Source organism: Styela clava, chromosome 14 (genome assembly GCF_964204865.1).
Source record: "Styela clava chromosome 14, kaStyClav1.hap1.2, whole genome shotgun sequence".
Taxonomy (NCBI): domain Eukaryota; kingdom Metazoa; phylum Chordata; class Ascidiacea; order Stolidobranchia; family Styelidae; genus Styela; species Styela clava.
The window spans coordinates 15098208-15126182 of record NC_135263.1 but is presented as its reverse complement, the minus strand read 5'-3'; the positions used below and the strand labels follow the sequence as shown (position 1 = coordinate 15126182).

Sequence of the window (27975 nt, the reverse complement as noted above, 5' to 3'; positions counted from 1 at the left end):
TCTTGTTGCAGAAATAATTTATTGTAAGGTATAAAAAGTTATCACAATGGGAAATTATTCAGCCTCTTGGCTTGTGGATTTATTTCATTCTGTGCCTCATATCAGCTTCCAATTCACAGTTTTATCTAAAGAAGATTATCATTTCGATAATCCTGCATACTGGGAGGTAACTTTGATATATATTTTTTGGTTTATATATGCATTATCAGAGAATAGGTGGTCGAATATCTGTCAGATCATACCAGATGAATAAGATGGCCATACAAAAACTTTATTAAGCCTAAAAGACGAAATTTAAAAGTTTATGGAAATGATGAAAATGTATATTTTGGAATTTTCAAATTCTTCCAACTCTTTATTGCAATACTTAGGTGTATATTGCTTCAAACTATTGTTAGATGCCAGCTTATTTCTTTGTAATATTTTCAATTTTTTTTTGCCTTGAGAACATGTATAAGGACTTAAATTATGTAATATAATATTATACTTATAAAGCTTGCCAAATGATGTAAATAGATATTTGTAAATGGTTTTAGAAGCAATAATTGAGAGTTTTTTCCTGTTTTTCATTGGTGTCAATGTATACTTGATTATTCCATTCTTTTTCATATATATATAATTTAATTCATTTTCATTTCAGAGTTTGGCCATGATAGCTCTCATGGCAATATTTTTACTGTTGTTCACAATGATGGGATTTGCGATATATTTTTGCTGCCTGAAAGCAAAAGGAGGGGAGTTTGAAGGCAAAGATACAGATGGTGGATGTTATTGCTCCGTCTGTGTACTGGTTGTATTTGTAATGCTTAACCTGTGAGTCAAATTTAATTTGCTCGCGTACACGTAATATAGTGCCATGGTTATGTTCAATAGCTGAATTTTTTTTATCTGAGTCACTTTTGTATTACCAATTCAGGTACAGCAGTTTACTGTTCCCCATAAAAAACTCCCCACTTTCGCTAAGCACGAGATCTGCTGATATGCGCTCGCGGAACCGCCACAAGGTGCGCAAATTTTGATGACATCACAGCACACAAAAAAAGATAGATAGAGCTCACAGAAATATTTGAAATAAATAAAAGCCTTCTAGTGAAAAGTACAGTCTTTAACCACTGAAAATTTCAAAGCAATTGGTCCAGTAATTATAGAAAAAGGCGATTTTTTCATAATGATAGGATGAGAAATTCCAAGAACAACAACATAATAACAAAACAATCCATAGGTCCACTCTGTCCAATAACTACTCCTATTGTCTTTGTGTTGAGCTACTTGATGTATGAAGAAATGACTTGTTTTCATCTGTTTTGCAGTGCGGGAATTGGAATTGCCGTTTATGGTAATATGCAGACTGGGGATGGAATAAAAGTTGTAGCAGTTGCGGTCCGTACAGCAAATGATACATTTGTATCACTTAATGATAAAGTAAGAGTTAAAATTTATAATATTTTTTGAAGCCTATACTATTTTTAGGACTATACCCATTACAGATTATCAATTAAAATAGCTCTCTTTAAATCAAAGTTGAATTTGCGATTTTTTGTACATCAGAATCATAAATAACGATTCAATGTAATAAAATGATATGTGTTTATTAATAATTTTTCAGCTGTTTAGACATTACAAGCTTTCCAATACTTAACAATTTTGGTGTAGAATATCCATGCCTACCCATTTTCAGTTGTAAAACTTGATTGGATGTGAGCTTTCTCAGATTCACTGTCTGTGTGACCACCAAAAAAAATTGTGACATGAACTGCTTTAAGTCTCGCGTCATTGGTATTTACTAACGCACAACTCTACACTATAATTTGTTATATTCCCCGTAATTATTGTAACTTGACTCAGAGATCTATCTCCCTTATTTCTGAGTGAGTGCTTGCACATGACCTTGCCATTTAGCAATTTTCCTAATAAAAATAGAAAAAAATGATTTGCTGAGATCATTTTTTCAAACATGTTCTTGTTTCGATGAAAATCTAGGTCAGAAGTTTGCTCGATTCAACTGATGAGTTGATGGAATCTATCACTGAATTAAAAGAAATGAAGACAGATGATATTGAAATTTTAAATATGGAAGGATATTCACATAAGATCTATGATGCCCTTAATGTCGTAGCTGTGCCATTGGATAGCATTGAAGACAGATTAGGATGGGCTGTAGAAATTGTTGTTGTTACAGAGTATTACAGGTATTATATATTGTTAAAAATTTTTGCTGATTTTCGAATATTCAATGAACAATCAGTTAATATTCTCTTTACGGCGCTCCAGAAGTGTGTGTACCAATATGCAGGTAACTAATTTTTATCGCCTACTTTACATAAATTTATGTAAAGGGACTGGAACCTATGGGGGGTATTTTCACTTGGCTAACACAGACAGTCCCCGACTTGTCAATTGTCATAGAACTAAAATAAGGAAAATCGGAATAGAATTATGCCATAACCCTAACCTGGTACACACACTACGGGAGTACCCTCTTTACATTGTCAATCTTACTAACTAAATACACAATAGTGTAGATAAATTCCTATCGTGTATTTTTAAATATTCTGTAACAGTATAGAGAGCACATCATTCTAAATATTAAGAGACGTTAGTCAATTGTCTTTACCTGGGGATAAATATGAAAATCGTTTTCTATTGCTTATGAGGCGATGATTACCGATATTTTTTATATACTTTTAAACTAACAATCGAAGTTTTCATACTTTATATCCAGCTTTAGCCTTATTGTTATTATAGTTCTTTTAGATTTTTCTTTAATCTTTTACCGATAAATTTGATGCATTTTAAATCACGTCAGTAGGAATTTCCACGTTAATCACTAGCATTTTGCCATGGAGTCTTAGTGTAAGCCTATTTCAGTTAATCCAGTGCGAGATAGATTGATAAATAATATGGCAGAGTGGCAGTATTACAGTATGTCACTTAACAATAGTGCTTTTACTTGTGTAACATATGCACTGCCAGAAATATGGAATCAATGTGGTGCAATGTAATTTAACTAGACATTGGTTTCTGCCATATAGAATGCTATACCCATATTACATAATTAGTGATGAACTACTGTAATAGAAAAATTGTTGTTCCTTGATGAAAGTATTTATCACTTCTTCCATGGTTGCAATCTTCATTAATTTTGCTGTTTTTTTAAATGCGGGTCTTTAAGTGCTTTTTGCTGTCCCACGAGCACCGGTGCAGACATATATAAAATACCTGATATGAATTTATCATTGCCAAGTTTAGATGTCTATATCATCAGTTTGCCAATGTAATTGGACCCAAGGGAAATTATAAGCGCTGTTCAATGGCCGTACTAATATAAAACACTTCCGTATTAGCCTTATTGGGAAAGGTAGGAAATTATTACACCATGCCAAATTTATAAATATGACTGATGGACATTTGAATGTATTGCACATCAGTTTCGACATTTGGATTATCTACATTTAGTTTTTAATAAAAATGCAATATGTATTTTTGAATGAATTTTTGCTTTATTTATTATAGCTACAGCTTTACAAGCGTCCATTTTTCAAGTATTTCTAAATTGTTAATCATTTTTTCTCAGTGGGATTCCTGAAGTTAATAACCATTGGTCATATATGAACTTATTCACTGTCAACAATCTGTATATTATTGCAGATTAGAATTTTGAAATTTGATATAGCTGACTTTAAGTTTAAAGGAATGATATTTTAGTTTTACTCAAATACCACAACCACGAGGTACCTTTATTGTATCAATGTTTCATCATACCGCAATTTTCTTCGTTTTGTTATGACTAGCCTAGTAGAGCTATTCCCGTAAATACAAATTTATCAGGGAAGTAATTTTTAAAACGTAAAACAGTCTGGTATGGTTTATGATTCAAACTCAGTCATTTTGATAACTGCATCTAATAATCATTGAATGCTGGATTCATTTTTTGATTTTATATTAAGCAAGGATGTCCAAAAAGAATCAAATTTTCGAATACATTAGAAAATTGTTATTTTCGATATAAAAAAAATTTAAATATAGGAATAATTTGGAATATTTTTATTTGATGGTCAGGCAAGCAGATCAAACTGTAAAATATCAACTGATAACAAACAACTCAGATAAAACAATGATTTTCATATTTATGTCGTTTTAGATGTGAACAGCATGAAGATATAGTGATTTATGTACTTGCCCCTAATTTGAATGGATTCGATTATCCATATTCGAAAATATTTTCTCAGAATGTATTCGGAATTGTGAAATATTCGGCAATCCTTGGTGATAAAGTTATCAATATGTTGTATCATTATATTTTTGAAACAGTTTTCAAAATATTTTTTGATTGTCTAATGATAATTTTTCTTATTTCAGGAGTCTCGTAACATTTTGTCTTCTGGCATTCCAGTGCTTTGTTTGTTTCCTTGGAATGATAGGGCTGTGTTGCAGATCAAAATGTACTCTAATTGTGTAAGTCTTCTTCTATTTGTATTATAAATTTTTTCAAAAAAATGTGGAAATTTATTCAATTAAAATATGTTTATATTGAATATCAAGTTATACCTCCTTATATTTTTTGAATCTTCGCCATAGAATTTATATTCTTATCACTTAGTGATAAGAATTTACTCTGGACAGCTACCTACATCATGTACTACATATGTAATGATGATAAAATTATGAAAGATAAAATATTGGTAATCTTTTTATCAATTTAGTTTAGGAACTTATGTACTAGAAAATTTTTCACAATGTGTTGATGATTTATTCAATGACAATAGGGCAAAACAAGTTGAAACAATCTAAAACAAACACCCCTTCAGTAGATTTAAGCTTGGTTATGTATTAATAGTCCTGTTTCAAAAACTGTTGAAGGGAAACAATTAAAATGGGATTTATTGAAAGTCTAGACAAATATAGTGTACTTTGGTATGTGTGTTGTGTAAGTTTGGTGAGGTATCATGATTTCATCATGTGAGTCAATATAGGAGGCGTAACATTTGCTGCTATATCGAATATAGTACATGCTTGGCCCAGGGATGAAATTGGGTATAAAAATGGAAACACACCTTGTAGTTCTCACCAATAAGAATGTCAAATATTCATACCAGATAGGTTTAAAATTTAACTGAGTTTAAGATGACGTTATATTAATTTTGTTGCGTAATAATAATATTGTTAATTACTTATATTAAATATGTTTAATCTCTATATTCTCAGTATTCATTTCATCCATATTAGTCTGCTTTTCAATTTTCTTGGATACATTAAAATGCTGTTGGTGTTTTTTTTTTTTTCGAGAAATTTGTTCAAAGTGATGTCACAATTACTCACTCGGAATTGATCTTTGAGCCAAGGAGGAGGCCAAGAAAGTTCTGAGATCCACTGCTACTACAAAAAAATTTAATATAAAATTGTAAACTAATAAATATCAATTGATGGGAGACTAAGTGAAGCAGTAAATGTCAAGTTTCACACCACTATCTTGATAATCTATTTGTTCTGATTTTTGTTACTTGAAAAATATTTTCTTTTCTTTTGCAGAACGATTGTTTTGGGAACTTTTTGTCTCACAGCAACTTACTTTTATGTTGGAGCTGATTTGCCTATAAGTGTGGTAAGTATGCTACATCATTTAATATTGCTGAAAAAAAATAAGTCATGAAGATTGAATTTTCTGAACTTGGAAGAGGAATTTATCGGTTGTCATTCTTTATACTGCCTGACTGTCACTTACGTATTTATTTATACGATAAGTCATTTTTCATTCTAGATTTTGCAAGGCAATTTGGTTAAGGTGGTTACCAATTAGCGAGTAAAAAATGCTTAATTACACACTATTTTCTTTGGTTGGTTGATGCTTCAATTGCCTCCACTGTGTTTACACACAATTTTAAGTTAAATTTACATGAAATATCTTTGGTTCTGTGAAAGCGGAATATCACATTTTTTGTGTACTTTGTAAATAATGGTTGGCTGAAACATAGTGCTAGAATGATATATTCATTCAGCTAGAACTTGTTTTTATTCTGTTTCATTCGAAAATTGATGTTAGAGTTATTGTTGAAATGCTGTTTTGTGGGTTGTACATCAATCCAGAGATAGTTCAAAACTCAAATTTAGGAAGGCAGCATGTGGGTAGCGAATATATCAATATCATGGAATATACATAATTCAGAATTGTAAATTTTCTATGTGAATTTGGTATTTTTTTCGGATATAAATGCGATTCGATTCTGAAACAATCGGTTCTACCGGTTCAGCGTTAGACTTAGACTGTGCTGGCATCACAGATTAGATATCAGTGGCCGCATGTACTGGTCCTTGTTCAAAGAGATGTGCCATATAAAAAAATATAGTATAGTATAGATTGTTAGTATCGATTATCTCCTCGGCATCAGCCAATTCTTTCAGATTTATTCGATATTAATTCTGTGTGAGTAATAAGTGGAAATCATGCTTCAATCCTGTCATTATGTTGTTAAGAAATTACTTGTTAATCTCAAATTCCTTCCTTGATGTGTTAAGCAGATTAAAAAAGATTAGTGTGGTTTGGCACATGTGTGCACATACTTGAATTACAAATGAGAATTCACGTTTCTGTGATGAATTTGAAAATTTGAGCCATTGGTGGAACAGATTGTTATATTTGTGTTATCATTATTTCAAAATATGACAATAAAACTCTCTGAAAGCCATGGAATGTCATGTAAATTTTACACCTTGTTTTCTATTACCGTAGGTTTGTTAGCATAACATACTAAATATATTTTTGATCATCAATTATTTGGAAAATTCATTTTTTGAATTTTACACTTTGATTCTATTCAGTTCCTGAGCCCGTCATACTGATTTTCTAATTGGTCATTAATTTTTTTTTTTTCAGGCCGCTGCTGATTTTTGTGTTGATCCATTCAGAGCTATTTATAACCAGACTGTCAATAAAGGATACATGTCTGAGAAAGTCGCAAATTATTTCCTCAAATGTGAAACTGATGAATACCATGCGTATTCTTCAGAAATAGAAGACGGCAGAATTATTTTGCAAAAGATGGAACACTCTGCGGAGATAATAGGACAAGAAAATATAACGGAGGAACAAGAGGTATATATAAATTTGGTTGTTTAGTTAATAAGTATTCCGTTCCATCAGGATGTATTCATATCAGAACACCATTCTTGTTGAATATTATGCCTAATGGGCAGTCCTCGTAATGTGCCCACAAACACTCACTCAAAATATTCTTTTTTTGTGGAACTACATGAAAATTTGTTTCTATTTCACTGGGACTTGAAAAGGTTACTATGTATGTACCTCAAACATTACAGGAAAATAAATTTTGAAATAATATTTTTAGTCAACTTATTTTAATTCTATTGTTCGTCAGCTCATGGCAATCACTTTACCTTAAAAGCAACAAATTGGCAATAATATGTCTCTTATTTTAGACTCGGTTTGCCAAAGTGTTTACTTGCTGAAAAAGTTGTTTTGGAAAGGTGTGAAAGTCTTTAACTAATCATAAAAACTACAAGCGTTCTTGAATTCGTAAAACTGTTTCTTATTTTGATGTATGGTTGGCCATTCATCAAATAAAGACATTCTTAGTACAATGATTAGCCTTTAGTGGGTTTTAATTGCTTAATTACTGTCGATGTAACTTGTGGTAATACTTCATCGTCTTTCACATGTTTTAGCTAATATGCCCTCAGGGTTATTTTCAATCATAATATTACTCGGGGAAATAATATGTGAATATGACGCAGTAATTATGTACGGATTCTTATGATTTGTCAGCATCATGGTATTACACAATTAGGGAGAAATTGCCTGTGTCACGAATGATTTCATTTTAATTTAGGAAATTTTGGCAACGTTGTACTTAGTAAATATCTCTGATAGAAAATTTCCTAATTTTAATCACGTCATTCAAAATCACCAAAATAAATTTTACTAAATTTTAATGAGGAATTCAGGAATTTTAACGAATATTACATGATAAATGTAGTTTTGTTGCCTTCAACTTGCAAATCTTTCAACCATTACAATGAAATAAATTTCTATACATCATTCAAGTGTACAATCAATGTATTATAGGATGACAAGGAGTTATTTAAAAAAAACTTAATTCCTGTGAAGCTACACATTTGGACAAAAAATGGATTAAAATGGCTAAATGCTTTCTGTAATAATCTAGATAACCTATCATTATTCTTAGCGCATCAGCATGATACCATCTGTTACTAGCATATCTGAATCATAAATAATAAAAAATTTTATAGGACGTTTTTTTGCTCTGACCAAGGCTCTGCACTACATTCAGCCATGTTATCTAACGAAATGTAGGAAGCTAGTATTGTTGGGGTGACTGGAATATTTTCTGGTTTGACATTGTCTATTCAATTAATTGCACCCTGGGTTTATTATTTACAGCTTTATTTCATTTCAGGTTATTCTACACTCAATTGAAACCAAGATTTCTGAAATGGTTTCGTTAATTAACTCTCTCAATGTTATGGTGAATTGCGAACCTTCTAAGATTGCTCTTGGACAAACTATCACATCAATCTGTGGTCCTGCTATGGAAGGATTATTTGCATTAGCTGCAGCAATGCTCGCTACAGGATTATGCCTGACTTTTGCAATTTGTGCAGCAGCTAAAACCGGCAAAAGATATGGAAGACATGTGTAAGTTATATAATACTATTCTTAAAGTGACCAATATTGCTCTCAGGGGGGCAAAAAATAGGAGGGGCAGAAGTGCATTCTTGAAAATGTGAGAATTAATGCGAAACCAAATTTAATTTCGATGATATTAATTAAGTATGATATATTTTGGTGTGAGTCATCTTCTAAATACCCGATAATTTTTGCCGATGTATAACCATGGATTATTTCATTTATGACATCTTACTCTGGAAAAAAAGGGCTCTGATCCTTGTCGCTATTACTATCAAACTGAAAAATTACCTCTTTCATCAGAGAACAAGGTGATATAGGAATGTACCTGACTAAAATGTCTCTAATTATCAAAATAGTCATTGATGGTCCAAAAGCTCATCTATATCATTGAATAGCACCATAATCTATGATTTATCTACTTGTTTATTTAATTAATTGGGTTTGTATTGAATTGATTTGTAAATACGTTTTTTATATAATCGGCGCTGTATGAAAGTTTGAGAATAACTGCTTCATTAGATCAGTTTATGTTACTTCTAATTCAACAGTTTTTATAATTCATGTTGATTCTTTCTTATTCAGATACAGAAGAGATTCAAGCGATTTGATGGAATATGATGATGATCCATTTTTACCTCGTACAACTAACTATCGGAATAATTCCGCTAGAAATTCAAATATAACACGAACCAATAATCCAATTTACGCAACTACAACATCCACAAATAGTAACTATGGAGTAGCCACCAATACTTTGAGTTTTTTCAGAGAAGGTTCTGATGAAGATGTCAGTCTAATTGAAAATCCTCCTCCGGTAAGTTAATTTTTATATCTAAATGTCCATCTCTGCAGCGTATAATATAGGCTATCTGTTTATCTTTATCCTACAACGATCTTATGAATAATTTACATATAGCTTCCTATATTGTTTATTGACTGGATTCTTGTGAATTTCTATATTTCTATGAACAAGCCCATTGAAAAAGAAACATGGTCATTATTGTGTATTATTATAAGATGATATTTATATTATTATATAGGTTAAATTAGACAAATAGATTCATCATTACTCGAGTCCGAGTCAAGCGGAGTCACAGGTTCCTAGAGTCTAGTCAATCACTGAGTTAATTCGCGTTGGCGGTTAGTTGAGTGAGAACTATAGTGTCATTTGGATGACTGACTGACTACAAGTACAAGTCTTCGATAAACTCTCGAGTCGAGTCAATAACTTGAATTTTGCCAACAGTGCTAATGTAGTGGTAATTGCACTCAAACATTAAGCGTCTTGCAACTGTTTCTTGTAATTTGTTTATGGTATTCCGCATTGCTGTGTAGTTTACCAAAAGGCTTAATTATTTGTTGCACATTATGTTTTTAAAACTGATTTTCTTTGGTGTATTACAATTCGAGATTGAATTATACTTTGCAAGCAAGAGGCTTGACGATTGACTCATCATTCATAATAAATAAACACGTTCACAACTTTGTTCTAATTTCCCTGTGAACAAGTTAACTTTCTCTACCCAACCCGAATCGTTAACTGAACAAAAGACCATAGTTCATTATATGATTAGAACATCCCATACTTGTCCGTTGTGGATGCAAGAATACTTTCCCGACTTGCAACCAGTTTATGCACCATCTCTGTACCCTAAAGTAGTAACATGTTCTGCTACATTATTTACTTATGCTAATTGTTTCTTTACAGTATTCACCTCCAAGACCATCATCTCGATACAGTCCGTGAGAATGTAGATTATAAACATCTTTGCAATATAGAACAATGGGCTTGGAGCACAAACATGGAAAGGCGAAGAAATCATTATTGCAAATAAAATATATTGCAATATAAAAATGCCGAATGTTCTGAGTTGTCACTCATTACTCAATGAGCAGCTGAAAATGAATAATAAATTTGACAGTAATAATCTCTAATGAGGGATTGCACTTTGAAACTTTTTTTTTCATTTTTTGTCTTCAAGTATTTCCGAATGTCAGGTTCATATTTTTTTATGAGTTATTAAGATACCCTCATGTTGAAATATTTGTTATTTTACATTTTATCGATCGGTGACAGTTAAATTTTATAACATTGCTTTGTGAACGTCATGTGCCTTTTTTACTGTCAATCCCCGCTTAGAGATGCTTTTCTTGTTCATACTAGCCAAATTTTTGTGTCAAAAATATTTTATGTTGTGGTATAATTTGGTAGGAATTGGTGAAAATCTTTCACTGAAAATGTCCTTTGGGAAATTTTTAAACCAGTTTAAAAAATATTGCGCAAAGTTTTCATGCATGGTAAATGAGACATTGGAAACACCACTGCCTACTTCGATATATTCTTGATTCTACAAAAGTTCATAATCAATTCGCGTATAATATTACTTTTATTCTTACTAATTGCACTATTTTGCTATCTAACGCAATTACAAAACTAATCTTCTACATTGTAAGCCCCAATACCATTTTTTCTAAAAGTTTAGTACAGGGTTCTCTGTGCCTGTATGGTACAACCATATTTGATACATTTGAATATATTTGGCTCTGGATTTTGAATTTACTAAAAAACACGGCAAGTACCTTTGTAATATTGCATCTTGCCGCTTTGTTTGGAAGATATCATGCTAATTTGTTTGGCTGAGTCCATTACATACCGTACCAATTCAGAATTGAACTGCATTCAATATGGAGTTACTTTCATTATAGCAATAGTTTAAGCAAACTTTCATTTTGCCAATTAGGTGATGACATACAACCGGTACATACGCATTCGCTTTATTGTATGCTTAAGTCCTTAATAATTAATAACTAATTTTCTATATATTTTCATGAGCAAAGCTATTTTGTAATATATTATCTTATTTTTTCATTTCATATATTTATTTGCTTACATCAGTGTTTGTTACGCTTAATAATGTGCTTAATTTCGTATTGTGATTATTTTATGTTTTATCATTTTTATTGTTTATTGTGTTATTGGTGGTTGAAAATGCAATATTGGACCAAACAGTTAAAATTGGGATAGAATATATTCTCGTGCGATTACTGTGTATTTTAAGTTATAGTTTCAAATTTGCCTAGTTTTTGGGCAATAGTTTGGTGCTATCATTCTCTACCGGTCTGACCCTAGGACGATTAGCATGGCTCTACCTTCTTCTAATATGTTCTGGCTATGGTAAGACGACGTTTAAAATCAAAGTACCATTTCTCAATGAAAAAAATATATATGTTATCATATTAACGTCTCGATATTAGTAATAATAACCAAAACTTCAATAATCAATGATTATAAGTACTTCCTGAAAAACTTTTTTCACATATATGAAATATTTAAAATGACTATTTTTGACAATTTACACGAAAATATCTAAATTATTTCTACAACCAAGATATACCATAGTCAGATATGACTAATTGTGAATATAAATAAATTCTTGATAATTAAGGACATACATCTATCAGTGCTTTTGAATACATTTATTTAAAAGATTAATTGTGCTTTTTTGTTTTGTCCTATTTTTGTTCTGCTTTTTATTACTTTCATTATATGCTTGCTATTTTTACCAATGCTGCTAAGTGTCGCGTTTATGTTATACAAGATAAACTGGAATTGAACGGTACTGATTATAACTCCAATACTGATCTTATCCGACTCATTGTGACTAATTTTTTTTGGTGCTCCTATAGATAATATCATGTATTTCATGCTTGCATATTACCGTTTTGCTGTATTTCAATTTGGGATGTTTCATAAATAGTTTCAGTAACTTCAGTGGAGTAACTTGTTCTGCTGGCAATTTTGCATTGATTGTATTGAGCGGTTGAATATCATTCTTAGAAAATTTTTCTTCATTTCCTATATTAGTTTCGTTGCTAAGATTGAAATTCTATTTTGTATCATGCCCAGCTTATGTGTAGATTGCGACAGCGACTATTAAACGTTTTGAATAACAGTTGTGTTTTATCTTGTGTTTTGAGTGTGGTAGTGGTGACACATAAGGTTTGGGCGAGTTCATTATTTCGTTTTCTCCGTGATTTCTTAGCAAAGAGCGTGTTTTACTTACATAAAGTATTGCTAATTGCCAACGTTTTCAGTTCGTGAATAGGTATATTTTGGATAACAGTTGTGTTTTAGGCGTGGCAATACAGATGTGTAACACATTCATAGGCTTACCATTCGTCCCGCTTTAGGCGGGACAGTCCCGCTCTACATGTGAAGTTATATAATCACAGCTAAGGGGTTGTTGTCTTTCGAGGCGTCCCGATTTGAAGTCACAAAAATATGGTAACCCTACACATTCATAATGTTTGAGCGTGGGTGTTATTTCGATTTCTCAGCAAAAAATGTGCGTCCTTACATAAAGTATTGGTATTTGCCAACGCATTCGTTAGAGGGTAGGCACATTATGTATGAATAGTAAGGGCAAAGTTTGGTAGTCCCAATTATCCCATGATTAACAAAGGGACGTCAAGGATTGTAAAAGAATATGACACCAAAAATGGTGAGCAAAAAGAACCCTTTGTTGTTAATTTAATTTACGGTCACATATGCGCGTCATGAATCATGATCCTAACTGGGATACTGGTAGTCGAGCTTGAAACGAGTCTTTCACCGGACAGAAGGCAGCGGGTTGCCACGGCAACCAGTAAAAACAAGTTTTGACGGCCATCAATAAACTTTTGAGTTATCTTGATAATTATGATAAAAAAAGCTTGGCATTCCTGTTCATTTATGAATACCTAGTCTTTTTCCAGGCAATAAGCCCCGAGACTTGCTGAGTGAGCAGCCGGAGTTTTTTATTAATCTGGAATAAGTTTGAATTGTCATGTTCTCCATTCTCAGATGAAGTAACGATATGGGGCGTGTAGAACAACTAAATGCTAAGATGTACATGTCTGGTATATCGCAGTGTGGTACTGTTAGTATGAAACCCCGCATCTAAAATTCTAATTCATTAATTCCGTTTGTGGGTATAGTTAATGTACTTTTTGTAAATTGTTCAAACGAGGATGTTCAAACAGAATTACTAAACTATGGAAAATATAATTTCAATATGGGGGCAATGGTTAGGTTAGGCAGGTTTTGTTCGTAACGTATAGGCCTAGTATGGTAGTTATTATTTATGTGATTACAGGAATAACGTTACGGTACCGAATTATTTTCTAAATGATTTGTCTGGTCATTACAGGGATTATCATATATGACTTGGTCTTTCTGTCTTAATAAACAGATAAGTTATATTTAATGTTATATTTTGCATTCCGTGTGTAGCTTAATATTTATTGTTTAAACTTGTCTGTACAACAGATTGCTAATTACTTAAAATGTCGTTCAATAAAGCAGTTCAAGATAACAGAGATAAAGAAATCAGCCTTTCGCAAAAGGAACTTTTGTTGATGCGTCTCTCAAATCATATAGAACAAGCTCAAGTTGACAGTCCTGCTTTTATGTTATCTAGTTTAGCACAGAAAGGTAGTGAAGAGGTAAGTACTGAAGTATGTTTACTTCGATTTTATTATTTGAAGAAATGATAATCTTGAAAATATTCCAGATGTGGATTTGAAGATAGCTTTTTTACTGATATTCTGAATGTATATATGCTTTGGTAAAATTGTACTTTGTTATTGTGTCATAAAGGTATAATATCATTTTTTGGTGCTCCCGAATTATGCGAACCAAGATGGCGGACATCGGAACGTAACATGGGTAACAGGTTAGGGTTAGGCGATAATTTTTTTCCAATTTTCCTTATTTTAGTCCTATTATCAGTTCGAAGACTAGCCAAGAGCCTCCCGTAGTATTTATACCTAAAATTATGGCCTAACTCTAACTTAGTACACATATTACATTCCGATGTCCGCCATCTTGGTTTGCATACTTCGGGAGCCCCCATTTTTTCTTCTTGTTCTTTTATGGCTAATTCCATCTGGAGTTTTCCACCGATTTTTTATGATGTTGGAAACGGCAATGTGTGTAAATTGCATGTTTTATTCCAGCTTGTTGCTGAATTTTTTGGTGATCAACCGTTTATGGATTCTTCATCATTAGAAAATTTCATGCAATCTCAACTTTATGTCTGTACTTTCTGGGGACTTCATGATATCGCCAAAATATTGCTCGATAATAAAGCAGGTTGGTATAAATTTGGGATATTTCGGTATTCTATGAACATTTATTACAATTAATTTTAAATGATTTGAATGGATTTATTTCCCAGCACTACCACTTAGAAAGTGGAAATTTTGCAGAAGCATTTTGCAAAACAGTTGAAATATTATCTACCAGCATTGAATAACCTGAATTCTGTAAAATAACTCTTTAGAAAATCATTCATTCCAATCTTTGATTGACTTATTTATTACATATTTCACTTATTGTGAATAACCACATTTTTAATCTTGAATTAGTTATTCGAACATATTCATGGAAATTGCATTGCAGATATGTATTTACATTACAAGCATAAACAATTGCCTAAATCAACTATGAAATTGAAGAAAAAGCTTACTACTATACCTTAATCTTGTAATGTTAAGTTTCCTAATTTCCTTTCCTTATTAATAACAATTGAGAACTAGTATGCAAAGTAAAAAAAAAATTAACTGAAGAAATGATTGTCTGATTCATCACTTGAATTGAAACTTTGTCACCCTGTCCAAACCTATTTCATTACATTAGAAAGAAATATTTTCTGTAAAATTCCTGTTTAATCTCTACTTCATTTTAGATCCAAATTTTAAAAATGCGAAAACGCTGTGGACGCCATTACATGCTGCTGCTTTTCAAGATCACGGAAGGGTATCATTATTATCTTGAATTGTTTTAGATTTTTATAAATATCCGGTGATTTCAACAGGTTTTTTTTATTTTGTATTCAGGTTGTAATGTTATTATTGGAATATGGTGCAAATCCAATGAGTGAAGATTATAAAGGACGAACACCTGCTGATTTTGCATCTGCATCAGATAAAATTTGGTCTCATTTTGATATTATGAACATTTCAAGGTTAGTTTGCTAACGTTGGTAACCTTTCTGAGTGACTCATCACTCGAGTTAACTGAATTAAACGATTCAACTAATCATGAGAAAGAATTCACTTTAGGCTCGCAAGACGAGTCTTTGAAATAGAAAAAAGTCTTGGTGCTATTCGATTGATCATGTTGATTAACCTCATATCATAATAGAATGATCAAAAATCTACTCATTGCCGATTGGAACATTTCTGGTTCCTAAGCATTTTTTTTAAATTGAACTTTCAAAATTTTCCTAAATTGGTTTTTTATTCCATTCAGAACCTCAAAGCAAGATCTTATAAAGAAAAATATTCTAAGAGGAAATCAAGATACATTGCCAGAAAACAGTGTTAGTAGTAACAAACATGAAATAGAAAAAACTACATCCACAGGAATAAAGCTGGTAAGCATCACAAAAATTTATAACTGTTCAACTAATGGTAATGAATACAATAAATTCGAAGTTACAGTTAAACTAGCGTTTTGCTCTATGTTAGTAAAGAATTTACTGAAGGTACAATTTGTTGTTTATTTATTTAATTTATTCCTTTTTTTCTTTCAGGCTGATTATTCATCACCTTCTAACCATTCTGCAGAGCAAAGAACAGGTTAGATTGTTATTTTCCAAACTTCTGAGACTTGAAAAGTACCGGTAGATGCTTACAATATTTCTTTGTTACAGTGAACTATGTTACTCCACTACCAATATCATCACAGCGATCACGCTCAGGTATTTTAGATCAATTCAACTTGTTATTTGCTCCTCTGATATCAGTAATTGAAATCAACTTTTTATTATCAATGGTGTCATGCAGTTGGAAAAATTCAATTAAACTCTGGACCATTAAAAAACCTATTTCTAGCTTAGTTTTGGCTACAACCATGGGTTGAAAATTTGCATCCGGTAATTCAAATTTTGACTCCTAATTCGGTGTAATTTAAAAAGACGACTTCAGCTTCAATGTCATCTGATAATGCCGAATTTGCACTTGACAGCCCTCGTGTTATGTGCTGGCACTTAATGTTGAAAAATTTAACATATATGAAAGAGTGTTCTCCAATTAATCCAAATGAACATCTGCTCCTAAAGATGAGCGCCAAATTTCATTTTCGATTCTCTGATTGTTCTTGATTGTTCTGAAATAAGGATCATTTCTAATTTTGATGATAAAATATCAGAATTATGTCATTTAAATTTATTATAGTTTTCCAAATATCACAAACCCTTGCATTGAATGAACTCAAATAAACATAGTCTTGAGCATAGATACTATATTGATTTCAGTGAGAACCAATGCTTCTACACCGGATAATTCAATTTATGAAAGTAAGTACCTTTCCGATTATTTGTTCTTGATCTCATAACTAAGTGTATAGTAGTGTACTCTAGTAACTACTGGAATGTTGATTCCCCAAGTCACAGTGAGCAATATCAATGTATTAAATTTTTACTTTTTTCTTTTAAATCGACACTGACCCAAAGTTTCTGCTCAGTAAATTTTTTTTTAATAAGTTGGATTGAAATTCATTATATGTTTCAGACTCTTTGTTTGATTCTACAACTCTTCCCTTGTCGCGACCAGGTGAGAATATTTAATAAACGTATAATAAACTGTAAATAAAATACTTTTGTATACAAACAATGCTTTTGAGTTTTGAATCTCAAAGCCATGCCATTGTTTCCTTAATTTGATTTAGTTTTTCTCACATAATGGAATTGTATTCAATATTCCTCCTATGTCAAACTCAATAATTATTGGACACTAAGTGGACCTATATAACATGTTGCAAAATTGTTGATGTTAATCTTGTTGTTGTTGCCAAAAAATTGCTTTCCTTTGCAACTAATGGGCTTAGCAGTTCGAAACTTTCAGTACCGGTACTTAGAAGAAGGTTGGTACTTCTACCCATTTATTTTTCAATATTCTTCAAATTCAATGGGACTTGAAAATTATGCTGTTTTATTTTAATTAAAGAGGAATTCCGTTTTATTATGTCATACTTGATTGCCTCTGCCATGCTTATCCATTGATCTTTTCGATTAATTCGATGATCTAAGACTGTAACAGTACCAACATTTTTATATATATGCGAGATATGACCATTGTTGACTGAGATGATATTTCATGTTACAGAGAGTCAAATAAATGACATATTTGGAAGTGGAAGTTCTACAACAAGATCATCAGTCATGACATCATCCAACACCAGTAGAAGATCTTCTCGCACAAACAATTCTTCTGCAAATATGTCTAGTATTTTAACCTGGGATTAGACTGATACAATTGAAGCTTTGTGCCTCATACGGGATCATCCATGTTGATCTTTGCCTGGCTTAATTGTTGGATAACTTCGTAACCAGATCGCCAACATAACGAATTGTGAGCAGTTAATTGATCAATGGCCCATCAAAAATCCTCTTAAGATTTTAATTGTACATTTGTTCTCATTTAATGTTATGTTTCCCCACACGCATAAGTACTAAACCCGATATGTCATGTAACTTATTCGTTTCTTGTTAAAGAGATAGTTATTTTATTTTTATAATTCAAACTTAATTCTTCAAAACATTTTTGAACATGTATTTACATAATATATCACTGTGATACTTGTTGGTGCATTGATTTTTTTTTTGTCAAAACAAATATTATTTTGGTACAGAATTATTTATTGCTCAGCAGACATAGTCAAATATTCATAGAACTACTAGTGGCAACTACTCGAAGACTGAATTATACTTCAGGAGATTTTAATTGGGAATTGATCATGTAGCAACTATTGTTGCGAGTAATGCCACATGCAGTGCCCGCATCAAAAACCAGCACAGACATTTCTCATAGAAAGAAGGCAGTGATATATTTCTTATTCAAAACTACTTGTCACCAGAACGAGTTATAAAACTGAATTGTTATGTTCTTCCTGTAACAATTAAGAATTTGAGTACACAGTTTATATAATAAAAAATAAATAAGTTTATTTCGACTCCATAATCAGCATAATAGAGTGAATAGACGATAAAATAATTGATAAAACTGATTAAGAATCGGAAGAGCAAACGAAACCTCAAGTAAGGTTTAAACTTAAGAGCGTATAGATTTTAGATGGAAAGGTACGTGTTCACATACGTATGTATAGTATGAAGTATTATAACTTTTCGATGTACTAGCGATTCCTGAGATAATATAGGTTCCAAGGGTATGTTAGTCGTTGGTTCCAAGTGAGAATATATTTTATCAGTTTTTATTTATTTGTTTGTATTGTTATGCTGATTATAGAGTCGAAATATACTTATTATATACATACAGTATTCTCATTGTGGTGTCATGAAATGCAACAAGGTCGGCATTTGCAAACAATCGCGATTGCCGACATCGATGAACGAATTCGCGTCAATCGCCTTGGGCATTTTGCAAAATGCAGATCGTGTTTTCATTTGGTTAAAATTTTGCGCGTAGTGCTGTAGTGAGCGATAGATTTACTGTTTCGCCAGCCGGAAAACAACAATCGCGACAATAAAAAAAAGTACAAGATCTGGTAGCCTATTCCACAAACGTTTGCGTCTAAAATTGAACAATGATTTACAATCAGCTGGGAAATACTGATATGAAAATATCGAATTATTCACTAGGTAAGTTGGATAGGTTTTGTCTTGTACCGGTAGTATTCGATATGGAAACGCAGTTTTTAGATATGCTAACCGGTACCTTGTGAACTCAGAACATGTTAGTGCTACACTTGTAACTTCAGAGTGAATTCAATCAATGATTTCAAATTTTTTAGGAAGAAATTTGACAAATTAACAGTAGGGCCTATGAGTAGAAAATCTGTTTCTAATTATTCATTTATTCCTTCAACAAATTCCGATATATATTTATAAAAACCTCATAATTCAGGCAGAAAAAAAATGAATAAAAAAATCAAAAAAACTTATTACTGTACTGATAACTGAATACCATGGCAGGATGAGGTAAATGATTACCTAACACCTAATACAACAACTATATAATTTACTATACAATTTTATTTTGCACCTAATGCAAATCTATATATCAATTTCAATCAAGGTATTTGATTACCTGTTGCTCACACTGAAACATTATATTAATATGATTCTTTAGTACAGAATAAATGTGAAAGTTAGGTCATGTCACATTTTATAAGTTGCCATTAAATTTTAGGTGCATCTGCATTTGGAAGTGTCTACAGTGAGACAGACGATCAAGAATGTGTTGAACTTCTTAAAACAGCATTAAAAAGAGGAGTTAATCTTATTGACACGTCACCCTGGTATGGACATGGTAAAGCTGAAACAGTTCTGGGAAAGGTACCTTGCATTTTATAGGTATAAGATTATTTTGTATGAAAACAAATAACATACACAAAACATTGGGATGCGTGGCAAAACCTATAATAAGGTTTGAAACACATAAAAAATACATGTGCCGGTTGACCCATATTACACACACCAATATATATACGTTTTATATATAAAGAAATATAAAAATACAGACGTGTATCATTCGGGCGTCTAACTTGTGTAACATAGACTTAACTGCAGTCATGGTGAGCTCCAATATACAACTAGGACAGCAGCACAACAAAGTGCAAAGTCGTCAAAATTAATTCAATAATCATTCATTTATTATTATGAATTATTATTATATTTCAACGCTATTTAAGATCAAAATTCAGTAATAACCTTTATCATATTTTAATTTAAAATTGGTCCTTAACAAACTAAGCATTGCTTGACGTTTAAATGTTGGTTTGACTTCCTTTTTGTTCTCTAGGTGCCCATAATCTTAATTTTAATTACCTTTAGTTACCCATCATTTTCGTGAATGCAATAATTTTTTGAATCATATCTGAACTGAGCCTTACTGATATTTGTGGTTCTAATTTTTCCATCATTACTTCTATGATTAAATACAAATTAAATGTTTATGCATTGTTACATCATAATTGATTTGAGATTTCAAATTTATTTATTAAATTTATTTTTTGCCATTGTTGTGAACTGCTTATCTGACTCTGATCGGACGAAACGTTGCAGAAATACATTTGTGTTAGTGTGCAGCTGGACTCTTTAATTGGATAGAAATGTATAAGTTTATTTTGATTTCCCCGAAAAACATACACAAAACATAAGCAAAGAACACACGGAAGTCTTACTTCAGTTTTCGTGGTGGTACTGGTACATACCATCCTGTATGTCTCAGGTGGTTAATACTTGTTTTTAAATTCAACTTTTTTTAGATATTGCCACAGTTGGACAGATCTTTGTATTACATCAATACGAAGGTTGGAAGATATGAGAAAGATATTTCTGGAATGTTTGATTTTTCGTATGAACGAACGATCAAGTCTGTTGACGAAAGCCTCAAAAGAATGAATATAGATTATATTGATGTCATACAGGTAAAATTTCAAATTATAATAAGGATTTACATATTTATCCCGGGGGAAAGGAACGACGATAAGACGGTTTAATGATATGCCGAACCACGATCTCTCGTCCGGTTACCAGTTTAACTTTAACACCAACTTTAAATATATTATAGAACAGTTCATCAGAGCAATGAATAGAAACACAAGAAGTCTATTTATCACCTCATATAGACATTCATATTATTGGTAAAACTTCATTTGTTTTTTACTAGTTGTTCATTTTCTTATTATAAGTCACTTGCTATTTGATCAGTACCTTGGGCAACGGATTTCTAGTAGAGAGCACACTATTTCTATGCTTTTGCAAACTTTATTTTTATCACAGCGTTTAATTTGTTTTTGTGAATTCAAAAAATGAACTACTGTTATTCCTATCTATAATATTTTATTAAGCATGACTAGTTTCTAAACATCCATACTTGTCAAGTTATACAAGTATAGAATTTTCAACTATCAAATTATAGTTCCATTCCAAGTTATGTTTCTGGACAGCAGCACTCAAATTTATTATTAATTCATAATCTTTGTTGTTTGTCAAATAACCCATTTTGTGTAGATCTGCTCTTAACTATGACAGAAGTGATCATTTTGTTGCAGGTTCATGACTTTGAATTTGCACCAAATCTGGAAATCATTGTGAACGAAACCTTACCAGCATTACAAAAGGTGAAAGAGCAAGGAAAAGCTCGATATATTGGCATCACTGCTTATCCTATTGATATATTAAAGTATGTTCGTGGTAAAATTAAGAACTTGGCAGCGTATTTTAAGATTTCTTCTTACGGTATGTGTTCATATATTTTTTTTTTCATCAGATCTCTCATTCAAAAGTCTAAAGTGAAAATCGACTCAATTCTCAGTTATTGTCATGGATCAATGAATGATAATTCGTTACAAGATCATATGGAGTTTTTTGAGGTGATTGAACTGTTTGGCTCAGAAATTTGTTGCTACAAAAGCTAGTTTTCAGCTTTCAAAAGATAGGCCATGCTATATTTCTCTGTTTAAGTCCTCAAACAAGATTCAATGCATCCATATAGATTGTCCAATTAGCAATTTTGAGTTGCCTTTAATGAAGATCACAGTTAATTATTTTTCTATACTCTTATTTTTCCTTTTATTTATTGTATGTCTTCCTCGATTGTAGAGTAATTGAATGTTTTCTCAACGTGAGCTCACATAAACACAAAAATAATCAGCAATGAGTACAGATACTTAAAGACAAGGATATAACATAAGTGGTTTTTCCAGCACTCGACAAGGATATAACATACCGTATTTGCTCGTTTTGTAGCCCGGGCCCATATTTTTTTAACCAAACTCACTAACCGGTCCTTATTCAAGCACGGGCGCTGGTTATTTTCAAAGTAAAATTATACACAAAATATATTGTCATTTCCAGTTCTCAAGTACTGATTTAAACGAAAATAACGAAAATTTTGACTTTTGGACGCCTAAGGCGTGAGTGTTATCTACCAGCGCTTAAAATTCAACAGCGATTTGACAAAAGCGTCCTTTTTTCCTATTGTTCTCTACCACTGAAAAATCAGCTTTTACATCGGGCGGGTATTCGAGCACCGGCCCTTATTTATTTTTATGTTCTGTTCACACGGGCAGCTATTCAAACGGGCCCTTAATCAAGATCGGGCGGTAAAACGAACATATCTGGTAAGTGGTTTTCCAGCACTCATCAGTTCTCTATATACTTAACATCTTGCTTAACAAACTCTCAAATAAAAAATAACGAAAAGGAGTTCCACTAAGCAGGCGTGATAACTTTCACTATGAATGGAGGTTCTTAGTCCACGATTTCAACATTTTACTCTTCTATCATTGCGTACACTGACAATTATGATAAATTCTGTTTCAATTTATTTTCCTATAACAGAGCCAGGGAATTGGTGTGATAAATGCATCTGGATTATCTATGGGGTTATTAACAGATCGAGGCCCAGCTAAATGGCATCCTGCTGGAGTAAAAATAAGGGAAGCATGTAAAAATGCTGCTGTATATTGTCAGGTGCGATTTGTCACTATGGATTCCATAAAACTACTTTATACATTATATTTTCTTAAAATTAAAACAATATTCTGTAGCTCGACTCAATCAGGGCATTGAGTGTTTTTTTAACATTTTTCCTTGGTAAACAATATAACATTAGGGTTACTCGCATGACTATACGGTTGTCATTGCATCATAATCTTGTGAATGATGTTATCAAATCTCCTCTCCTTCACAGAACTTCTGGTCAGTTTAACTAACCCATCCCCACCTTCTATATCTTTATGCTTCATAGCAGGGTTGTCCAAAACGAATCGAATATTCGAATGTATTCGAATACCTTTTCGGCTGATTTTCGAATAATTCCGAATAGTAGCCACTTTTCGCCGTAAACGTGGTGTTTCGTTTTACGGGAATCTTCAAACGACTTTTTACGCTGTCTCACGTATTGTAATGACGATGAAATAGAATCGGCACTTTGATTGTTTATATTCTGTGCGACCGACCGTACGTCGCATAGTGTTTGCACATTTGCACGTTTGCGTGGGTGGACATTGCCGACATTCGTCTACGAGGCTTTTAATTTACAAATTCATTTCCATTAGGTCGAAAAATTGACGTCGAAATTATTTTATTTCTATGTGGCCTGCTTATTATTTTCATGAGTCTTCTCAAGCATGATTTGTGTAATCTTATATTTGGGTCTTAGGGTCTGCCAATCATGATATTTAATCGCAGGCCGGTTATCGTTACTTTAAAGAGAAACACGACCACCGAGATAAAGTGATTTGTGACCCTTTCGTTTTGCCGATTCAGCAAAACACGACAGGGACAGGAAAACACAGCTGTCAAATAACCCGTGGACGTACACTGTTTTACTTCCAAAATTATTTCAACATTCGGGTTAATAGGTTGTCCAAAATGGTTACCGCTTTACAACTTAAAATTACCACTCAATTGTTTAAAATAGTTAATTCTGTGAGTATGATTCTACCAAACTAACATGATCTGGTTCTAAACATATAAAATTATTAGCCCATATCAGCATAACTGAACAACAGGGACACAATTTTTCTACCCGTCTTATTGGAGGCCTATACGGAAAACCCCCTTTTTTGAGTGCTAAAAATAGACATCGTCCTATTTGCCATGTGGACTTATTAGCCGGGAAATACGGTATTTATAGCCGTCATTGTTACGATGTCAAATAAATTGTCACAAGTTGGAAAAACAAGTCGATTTATTAGAAAATAATTTCTGGCAAATAATTCTGACAACGATAGTTAAAAGTATCGATCCTTTACCAGGATGATTTTTTGTTGCGCAAAATAATGCAATCCATGACTGGTACCAGCTTTTAAAATGTCATGCCCTAACTCATGGTTGTATCGACAATCTGTGGACATAAAATGTGGGGTAAACTGACCGATTTTATTAAATATTGATTCCTATTTTTATATTGATAAAATAATGAAAGTATCGATACCAAATACCACGGGTATTTGTGGACATGAAATACGTGGTAAACTGCCCAATTATAATTAATTTCGGATTCGTATTTACAAAATAATAAAACTATTATAATTCTAAAATGCAACGGCGATCTGTGACCTTGAAATGTGTGGTAAACTGCCCGAGTTACCAACATTTGAGTTATGATAATAGAATTAAATTAACATGGTAAGGCATTTTAAATAGTGGTATCGGTCATGGATTCGAATATTTTGCGCAGCACAAAATCATCCTAGTAAAAAGTCCATACTTTTAAATACAAACCAATGGCAACCATTATCCAAATTAGTTCCCAAGAGCGGGATAAAGTATAAATTCTTTTTCTGACTTGTGACAATTTTTCGTGAGTACGAAAATAAGAATCAAAAACTAAATATATTCGGCACAATATCACGGCAATCTGTGGACATAAATTGTGTGGCAAACTCGTGATTAATATTAATTTTTGATTCCTATTTTCGTATCTACAAAATACAACGGCGATCTGTGGACTTAGAATTTGTGGTAAACTACCCGATTATAAATAGTTTTTGATTCCTATTTTCATATTTATAAAATAATAAAAGTATTATTACTCAAACATACAACGGCGATCTTCGGACTTAGAATGTGTGGTAAAGTTCCCGAATATAATTAATTTTTGATTCGTATTTTTGTACTCACGAAAAAAATTGTCACAAGTCGGAAAAATAACTCATAATTTATCCCGCTTTTTGGCAAATAATTTGGATAATGGTTGGTATTTAAAAGTATGGGTGTTTTACTAGGATGATTTTGTGTTGCGCAAATATTCAAATCCATCATCGATACCACTATTGCCGTATTAATTTAATTCTGTTAACATGACTCATGGTATATAAAATATATACTGCAATAATCTGCAAATATGACATGCCTGGTAATATAGCTAGGTTGTAACTTGTAGATAGCAGTTATTCCATTGCTTATTGTATGGAAATTCCTACATACATTTAAATAAGCTTCAATTAGTGGATTTCATTTTCGAAGTATTCGAAAGAAATAATTTCGAATGTATTCGAAATAGTGAACTATTCGGTATTGGCCATCCCTGCTTCATAGTCAATTAATTGGTTAGCTTATTTTTACCCATCTAAGATTTGACAAGAGGTTGTGCTTTATCATCTGATTAGGACTTCTAGACATAACTCCTCCATGATATAAATATGGTAAATTTTCTACACTGATTTTTTATAGGAAAGAGGAAGCAACATATCGAGGCTTGCTCTTTACTTCAGTATCAGTCAACCAAAGATTGCATCTACACTGTATAGTACATCAAAGTAGGCTGTTTTATTGTTTTCTTTTCTATCGGTATATCAAGCCTAGTGAAAATATGGCGCAACAAGATCCTTATTGGATATACTGTTAGGAACTTCGAGTCCCAGTGGAAACTTTTGATTTGTAACATCATTACTCAAAACCTGTAATTCTCCTTCTGGCTTCCAGCTGTGGGGAGTTCGAAATTACAACTCCAATGAAAATATTTGGCTTCACAGCTCATATTAACTAGTATCATATGTTTTGCTCTAAAAAATCTTTGGCTATTTTTTTTGTTAACTATTATTGCTGACCCTTTTTAGACTCGCCAAGCTTGAAGCAAATCTAGATGTTGTTGAAAATGGAATCACTGATGAAGAGAAACAGTTGATGGGTGAAGTTGTTGAAAGGTTGGTTGGTATATGTAGATTGGTACTACTTCATGTAGTTGGAAGTATAATTCTGACCATTCTTACAGAAAACCTAACTAATTTGCTTTTTGGTTTCCACATCATGCGAAGTATTATAAATACATTTCCCATTGCATCTCTGATTACCCTGCACAAGTTTGCAGATTCAAATTCTGCGACTGGGGGGTATTTATGTGACAGAAGATTACTCCAGTCCCCACTGTCCCAGGGGTGCTTATGTGACCGCTGATCGGTTAAGACTTCCTCCACCATCAAGTCCATGCACCTGGAACATTTAATTGGTTATCTGTTCCCATACCAATAATGAACTGGTAACCAGATGGAAGGCCATTGTTCGTTGTACGAGTTAGCCGCCTTATCAACTTTTCTATCACCCGGGATAAAATGGATAGTCCTATCCTATGATAACACAATCCAACTTTCCATGTTGGCAAGAGTATTTAGTTCTTTTTTTCTATTGTTCACTGATTTAACAACTTAATTTATGTTGTTTATTATAAACTCCATTCTCATCATTTTTTTCAGATTTTTTGATCCATTAGAGAGTAAGTCATGGGAAGGTGTTGAAGTTGAATCTTATTGGAAAAAATTGAAAAAAGCAAGCGAAGGTGGATCACAAGATTTTGAGTATGCATAAAATGAATGCCATTTCATATTATGAGAGAATCATTTCAGATTTTAATGCAGTCATAATTTTATATACTCTGGTGATATATGCATTTTATCTATATCTACATACATATTATTTATCTTTTAGGAGATGCTGAAACATTAATTTTCGTTTCGCATGGTGTTATGTGCAATTATTCTTGCTTACATTTATTTTAGAAATAATAATAGTGGAAATTTTTGTTTGATGAAATCAATTTTTCATTCTGCCAGATTGATTCTCATTAACCTACCCTGATAGATTCCTATACAACTTATTATATGCAATATCATTTTTTCAAGAAATTCGTACAGTGGTTCATATCAAATGTGTGCCAAATTTTTTCGACAAAAATGCGCTACGGAAAGGAAACATAAGTACGATTTTGAAATATTAAAATGAAAAAATATGGCAAAAACAGTCACAAAATTTTTTTGAATTCTGATGGAAGTAATTTTTGTAATATATAATTGAAATATTAATCTACCTTCTTCCACATTTTCTTTTTGAGGATACCGTATTTTTGTTAAAATAGTATCGTTTTCAGTAATAACAACTATTTTAAACTCAAAATTTCTAATCTTCGTCACGCTGGAATGAAAATTTTCCTTTGTTTTCATAATTGAAATTATAAACTTTTTAATTTGTGAGCGTTATTTGCCAACGTGCAGCTTATGGTGCAATTTACTGATTTATTATTTTAACTTATCAAATTGTAATGTAATCAAATACAGTATTATGATCGGTGAATTTTTTGGTTCATAATTTCCTGACGAGGTATTTTCAAAAATGGAAAGGCGCTTCCTAAAATGATCAAAAAGTGTAAAATACTCTCGGCAATCATACATTCATAGGTAAGCATGGCATTTGATCAAATGTATTTAAAGATTTGAGTGTCGAAAGTTTTCAGTGCTGACTGCTATTAACTCCTTTGCGAGCAATTCTAAAATTCACGCGAGATGGAGTAGTGCAACG

At 32.3% G+C, this 27975-nt stretch overlaps 3 protein-coding genes across 3 annotated transcripts; all 3 read left to right on the top strand.

The window, feature by feature from the left end:
- On the top strand, window positions 1–12629 carry LOC120340865 (protein tweety homolog 3-like). Its single transcript, XM_039409251.2, has 10 exons — window positions 1–166; window positions 641–813; window positions 1311–1422; window positions 1981–2189; window positions 4360–4455; window positions 5530–5602; window positions 6872–7090; window positions 8433–8671; window positions 9248–9479; window positions 10374–12629. The coding sequence occupies exons 1-10, from the start codon at window positions 47–49 to the stop codon at window positions 10410–10412; spliced, it is 1512 nt and encodes a 503-aa protein (XP_039265185.2). The 5' UTR covers window positions 1–46; the 3' UTR covers window positions 10413–12629.
- A 1291-nt stretch (window positions 12630–13920) lies between these two features.
- On the top strand, window positions 13921–18970 carry LOC120341356 (uncharacterized). Its single transcript, XM_039409845.2, has 10 exons — window positions 13921–14149; window positions 14663–14798; window positions 15394–15464; window positions 15545–15672; window positions 15960–16083; window positions 16243–16288; window positions 16363–16410; window positions 16966–17007; window positions 17222–17263; window positions 17816–18970. The coding sequence occupies exons 1-10, from the start codon at window positions 13991–13993 to the stop codon at window positions 17953–17955; spliced, it is 936 nt and encodes a 311-aa protein (XP_039265779.2). The 5' UTR covers window positions 13921–13990; the 3' UTR covers window positions 17956–18970.
- Window positions 18971–19100: 130 nt separating this feature from the next.
- On the top strand, window positions 19101–27750 carry LOC120341354 (uncharacterized). The gene is made up of 9 exons (XM_039409844.2): window positions 19101–19308; window positions 19859–20004; window positions 20937–21098; window positions 21726–21856; window positions 21944–22046; window positions 23017–23148; window positions 25858–25943; window positions 26244–26330; window positions 26877–27750. Exons 1-9 carry the CDS (start codon window positions 19254–19256, stop codon window positions 26986–26988), a joined length of 1014 nt encoding a protein of 337 aa, XP_039265778.2. The 5' UTR covers window positions 19101–19253; the 3' UTR covers window positions 26989–27750.
- Window positions 27751–27975: the final 225 nt, after the last annotated feature.

What these genes read in the sequence shown, in the direction of transcription:
- LOC120341356 (XM_039409845.2), top strand. Translation starts at nt 13,991, where the DNA reads ATGTCGTTCAATAAAGCAGTTCAAGATAACAGAGATAAAGAAATCAGC. An exon ending in TTCTGCAGAGCAAAGAACAG is followed by an intron (nt 16,289 to 16,362) that starts GTTAGATTGTTA and finishes TCTTTGTTACAG; the next exon opens with TGAACTATGTTACTCCACTA. An exon ending in GGATAATTCAATTTATGAAA is followed by an intron (nt 17,008 to 17,221) that starts GTAAGTACCTTT and finishes TATATGTTTCAG; the next exon opens with ACTCTTTGTTTGATTCTACA.
- LOC120340865 (XM_039409251.2), top strand. Translation starts at nt 47, where the DNA reads ATGGGAAATTATTCAGCCTCTTGGCTTGTGGATTTATTTCATTCTGTG. An exon ending in TCAAAATGTACTCTAATTGT is followed by an intron (nt 4,456 to 5,529) that starts GTAAGTCTTCTT and finishes TTTCTTTTGCAG; the next exon opens with AACGATTGTTTTGGGAACTT. An exon ending in AAAAGATATGGAAGACATGT is followed by an intron (nt 8,672 to 9,247) that starts GTAAGTTATATA and finishes TTTCTTATTCAG; the next exon opens with ATACAGAAGAGATTCAAGCG.
- LOC120341354 (XM_039409844.2), top strand. Translation starts at nt 19,254, where the DNA reads ATGATTTACAATCAGCTGGGAAATACTGATATGAAAATATCGAATTAT. An exon ending in AATATCGAATTATTCACTAG is followed by an intron (nt 19,309 to 19,858) that starts GTAAGTTGGATA and finishes ATTAAATTTTAG; the next exon opens with GTGCATCTGCATTTGGAAGT. An exon ending in CTGAAACAGTTCTGGGAAAG is followed by an intron (nt 20,005 to 20,936) that starts GTACCTTGCATT and finishes AACTTTTTTTAG; the next exon opens with ATATTGCCACAGTTGGACAG.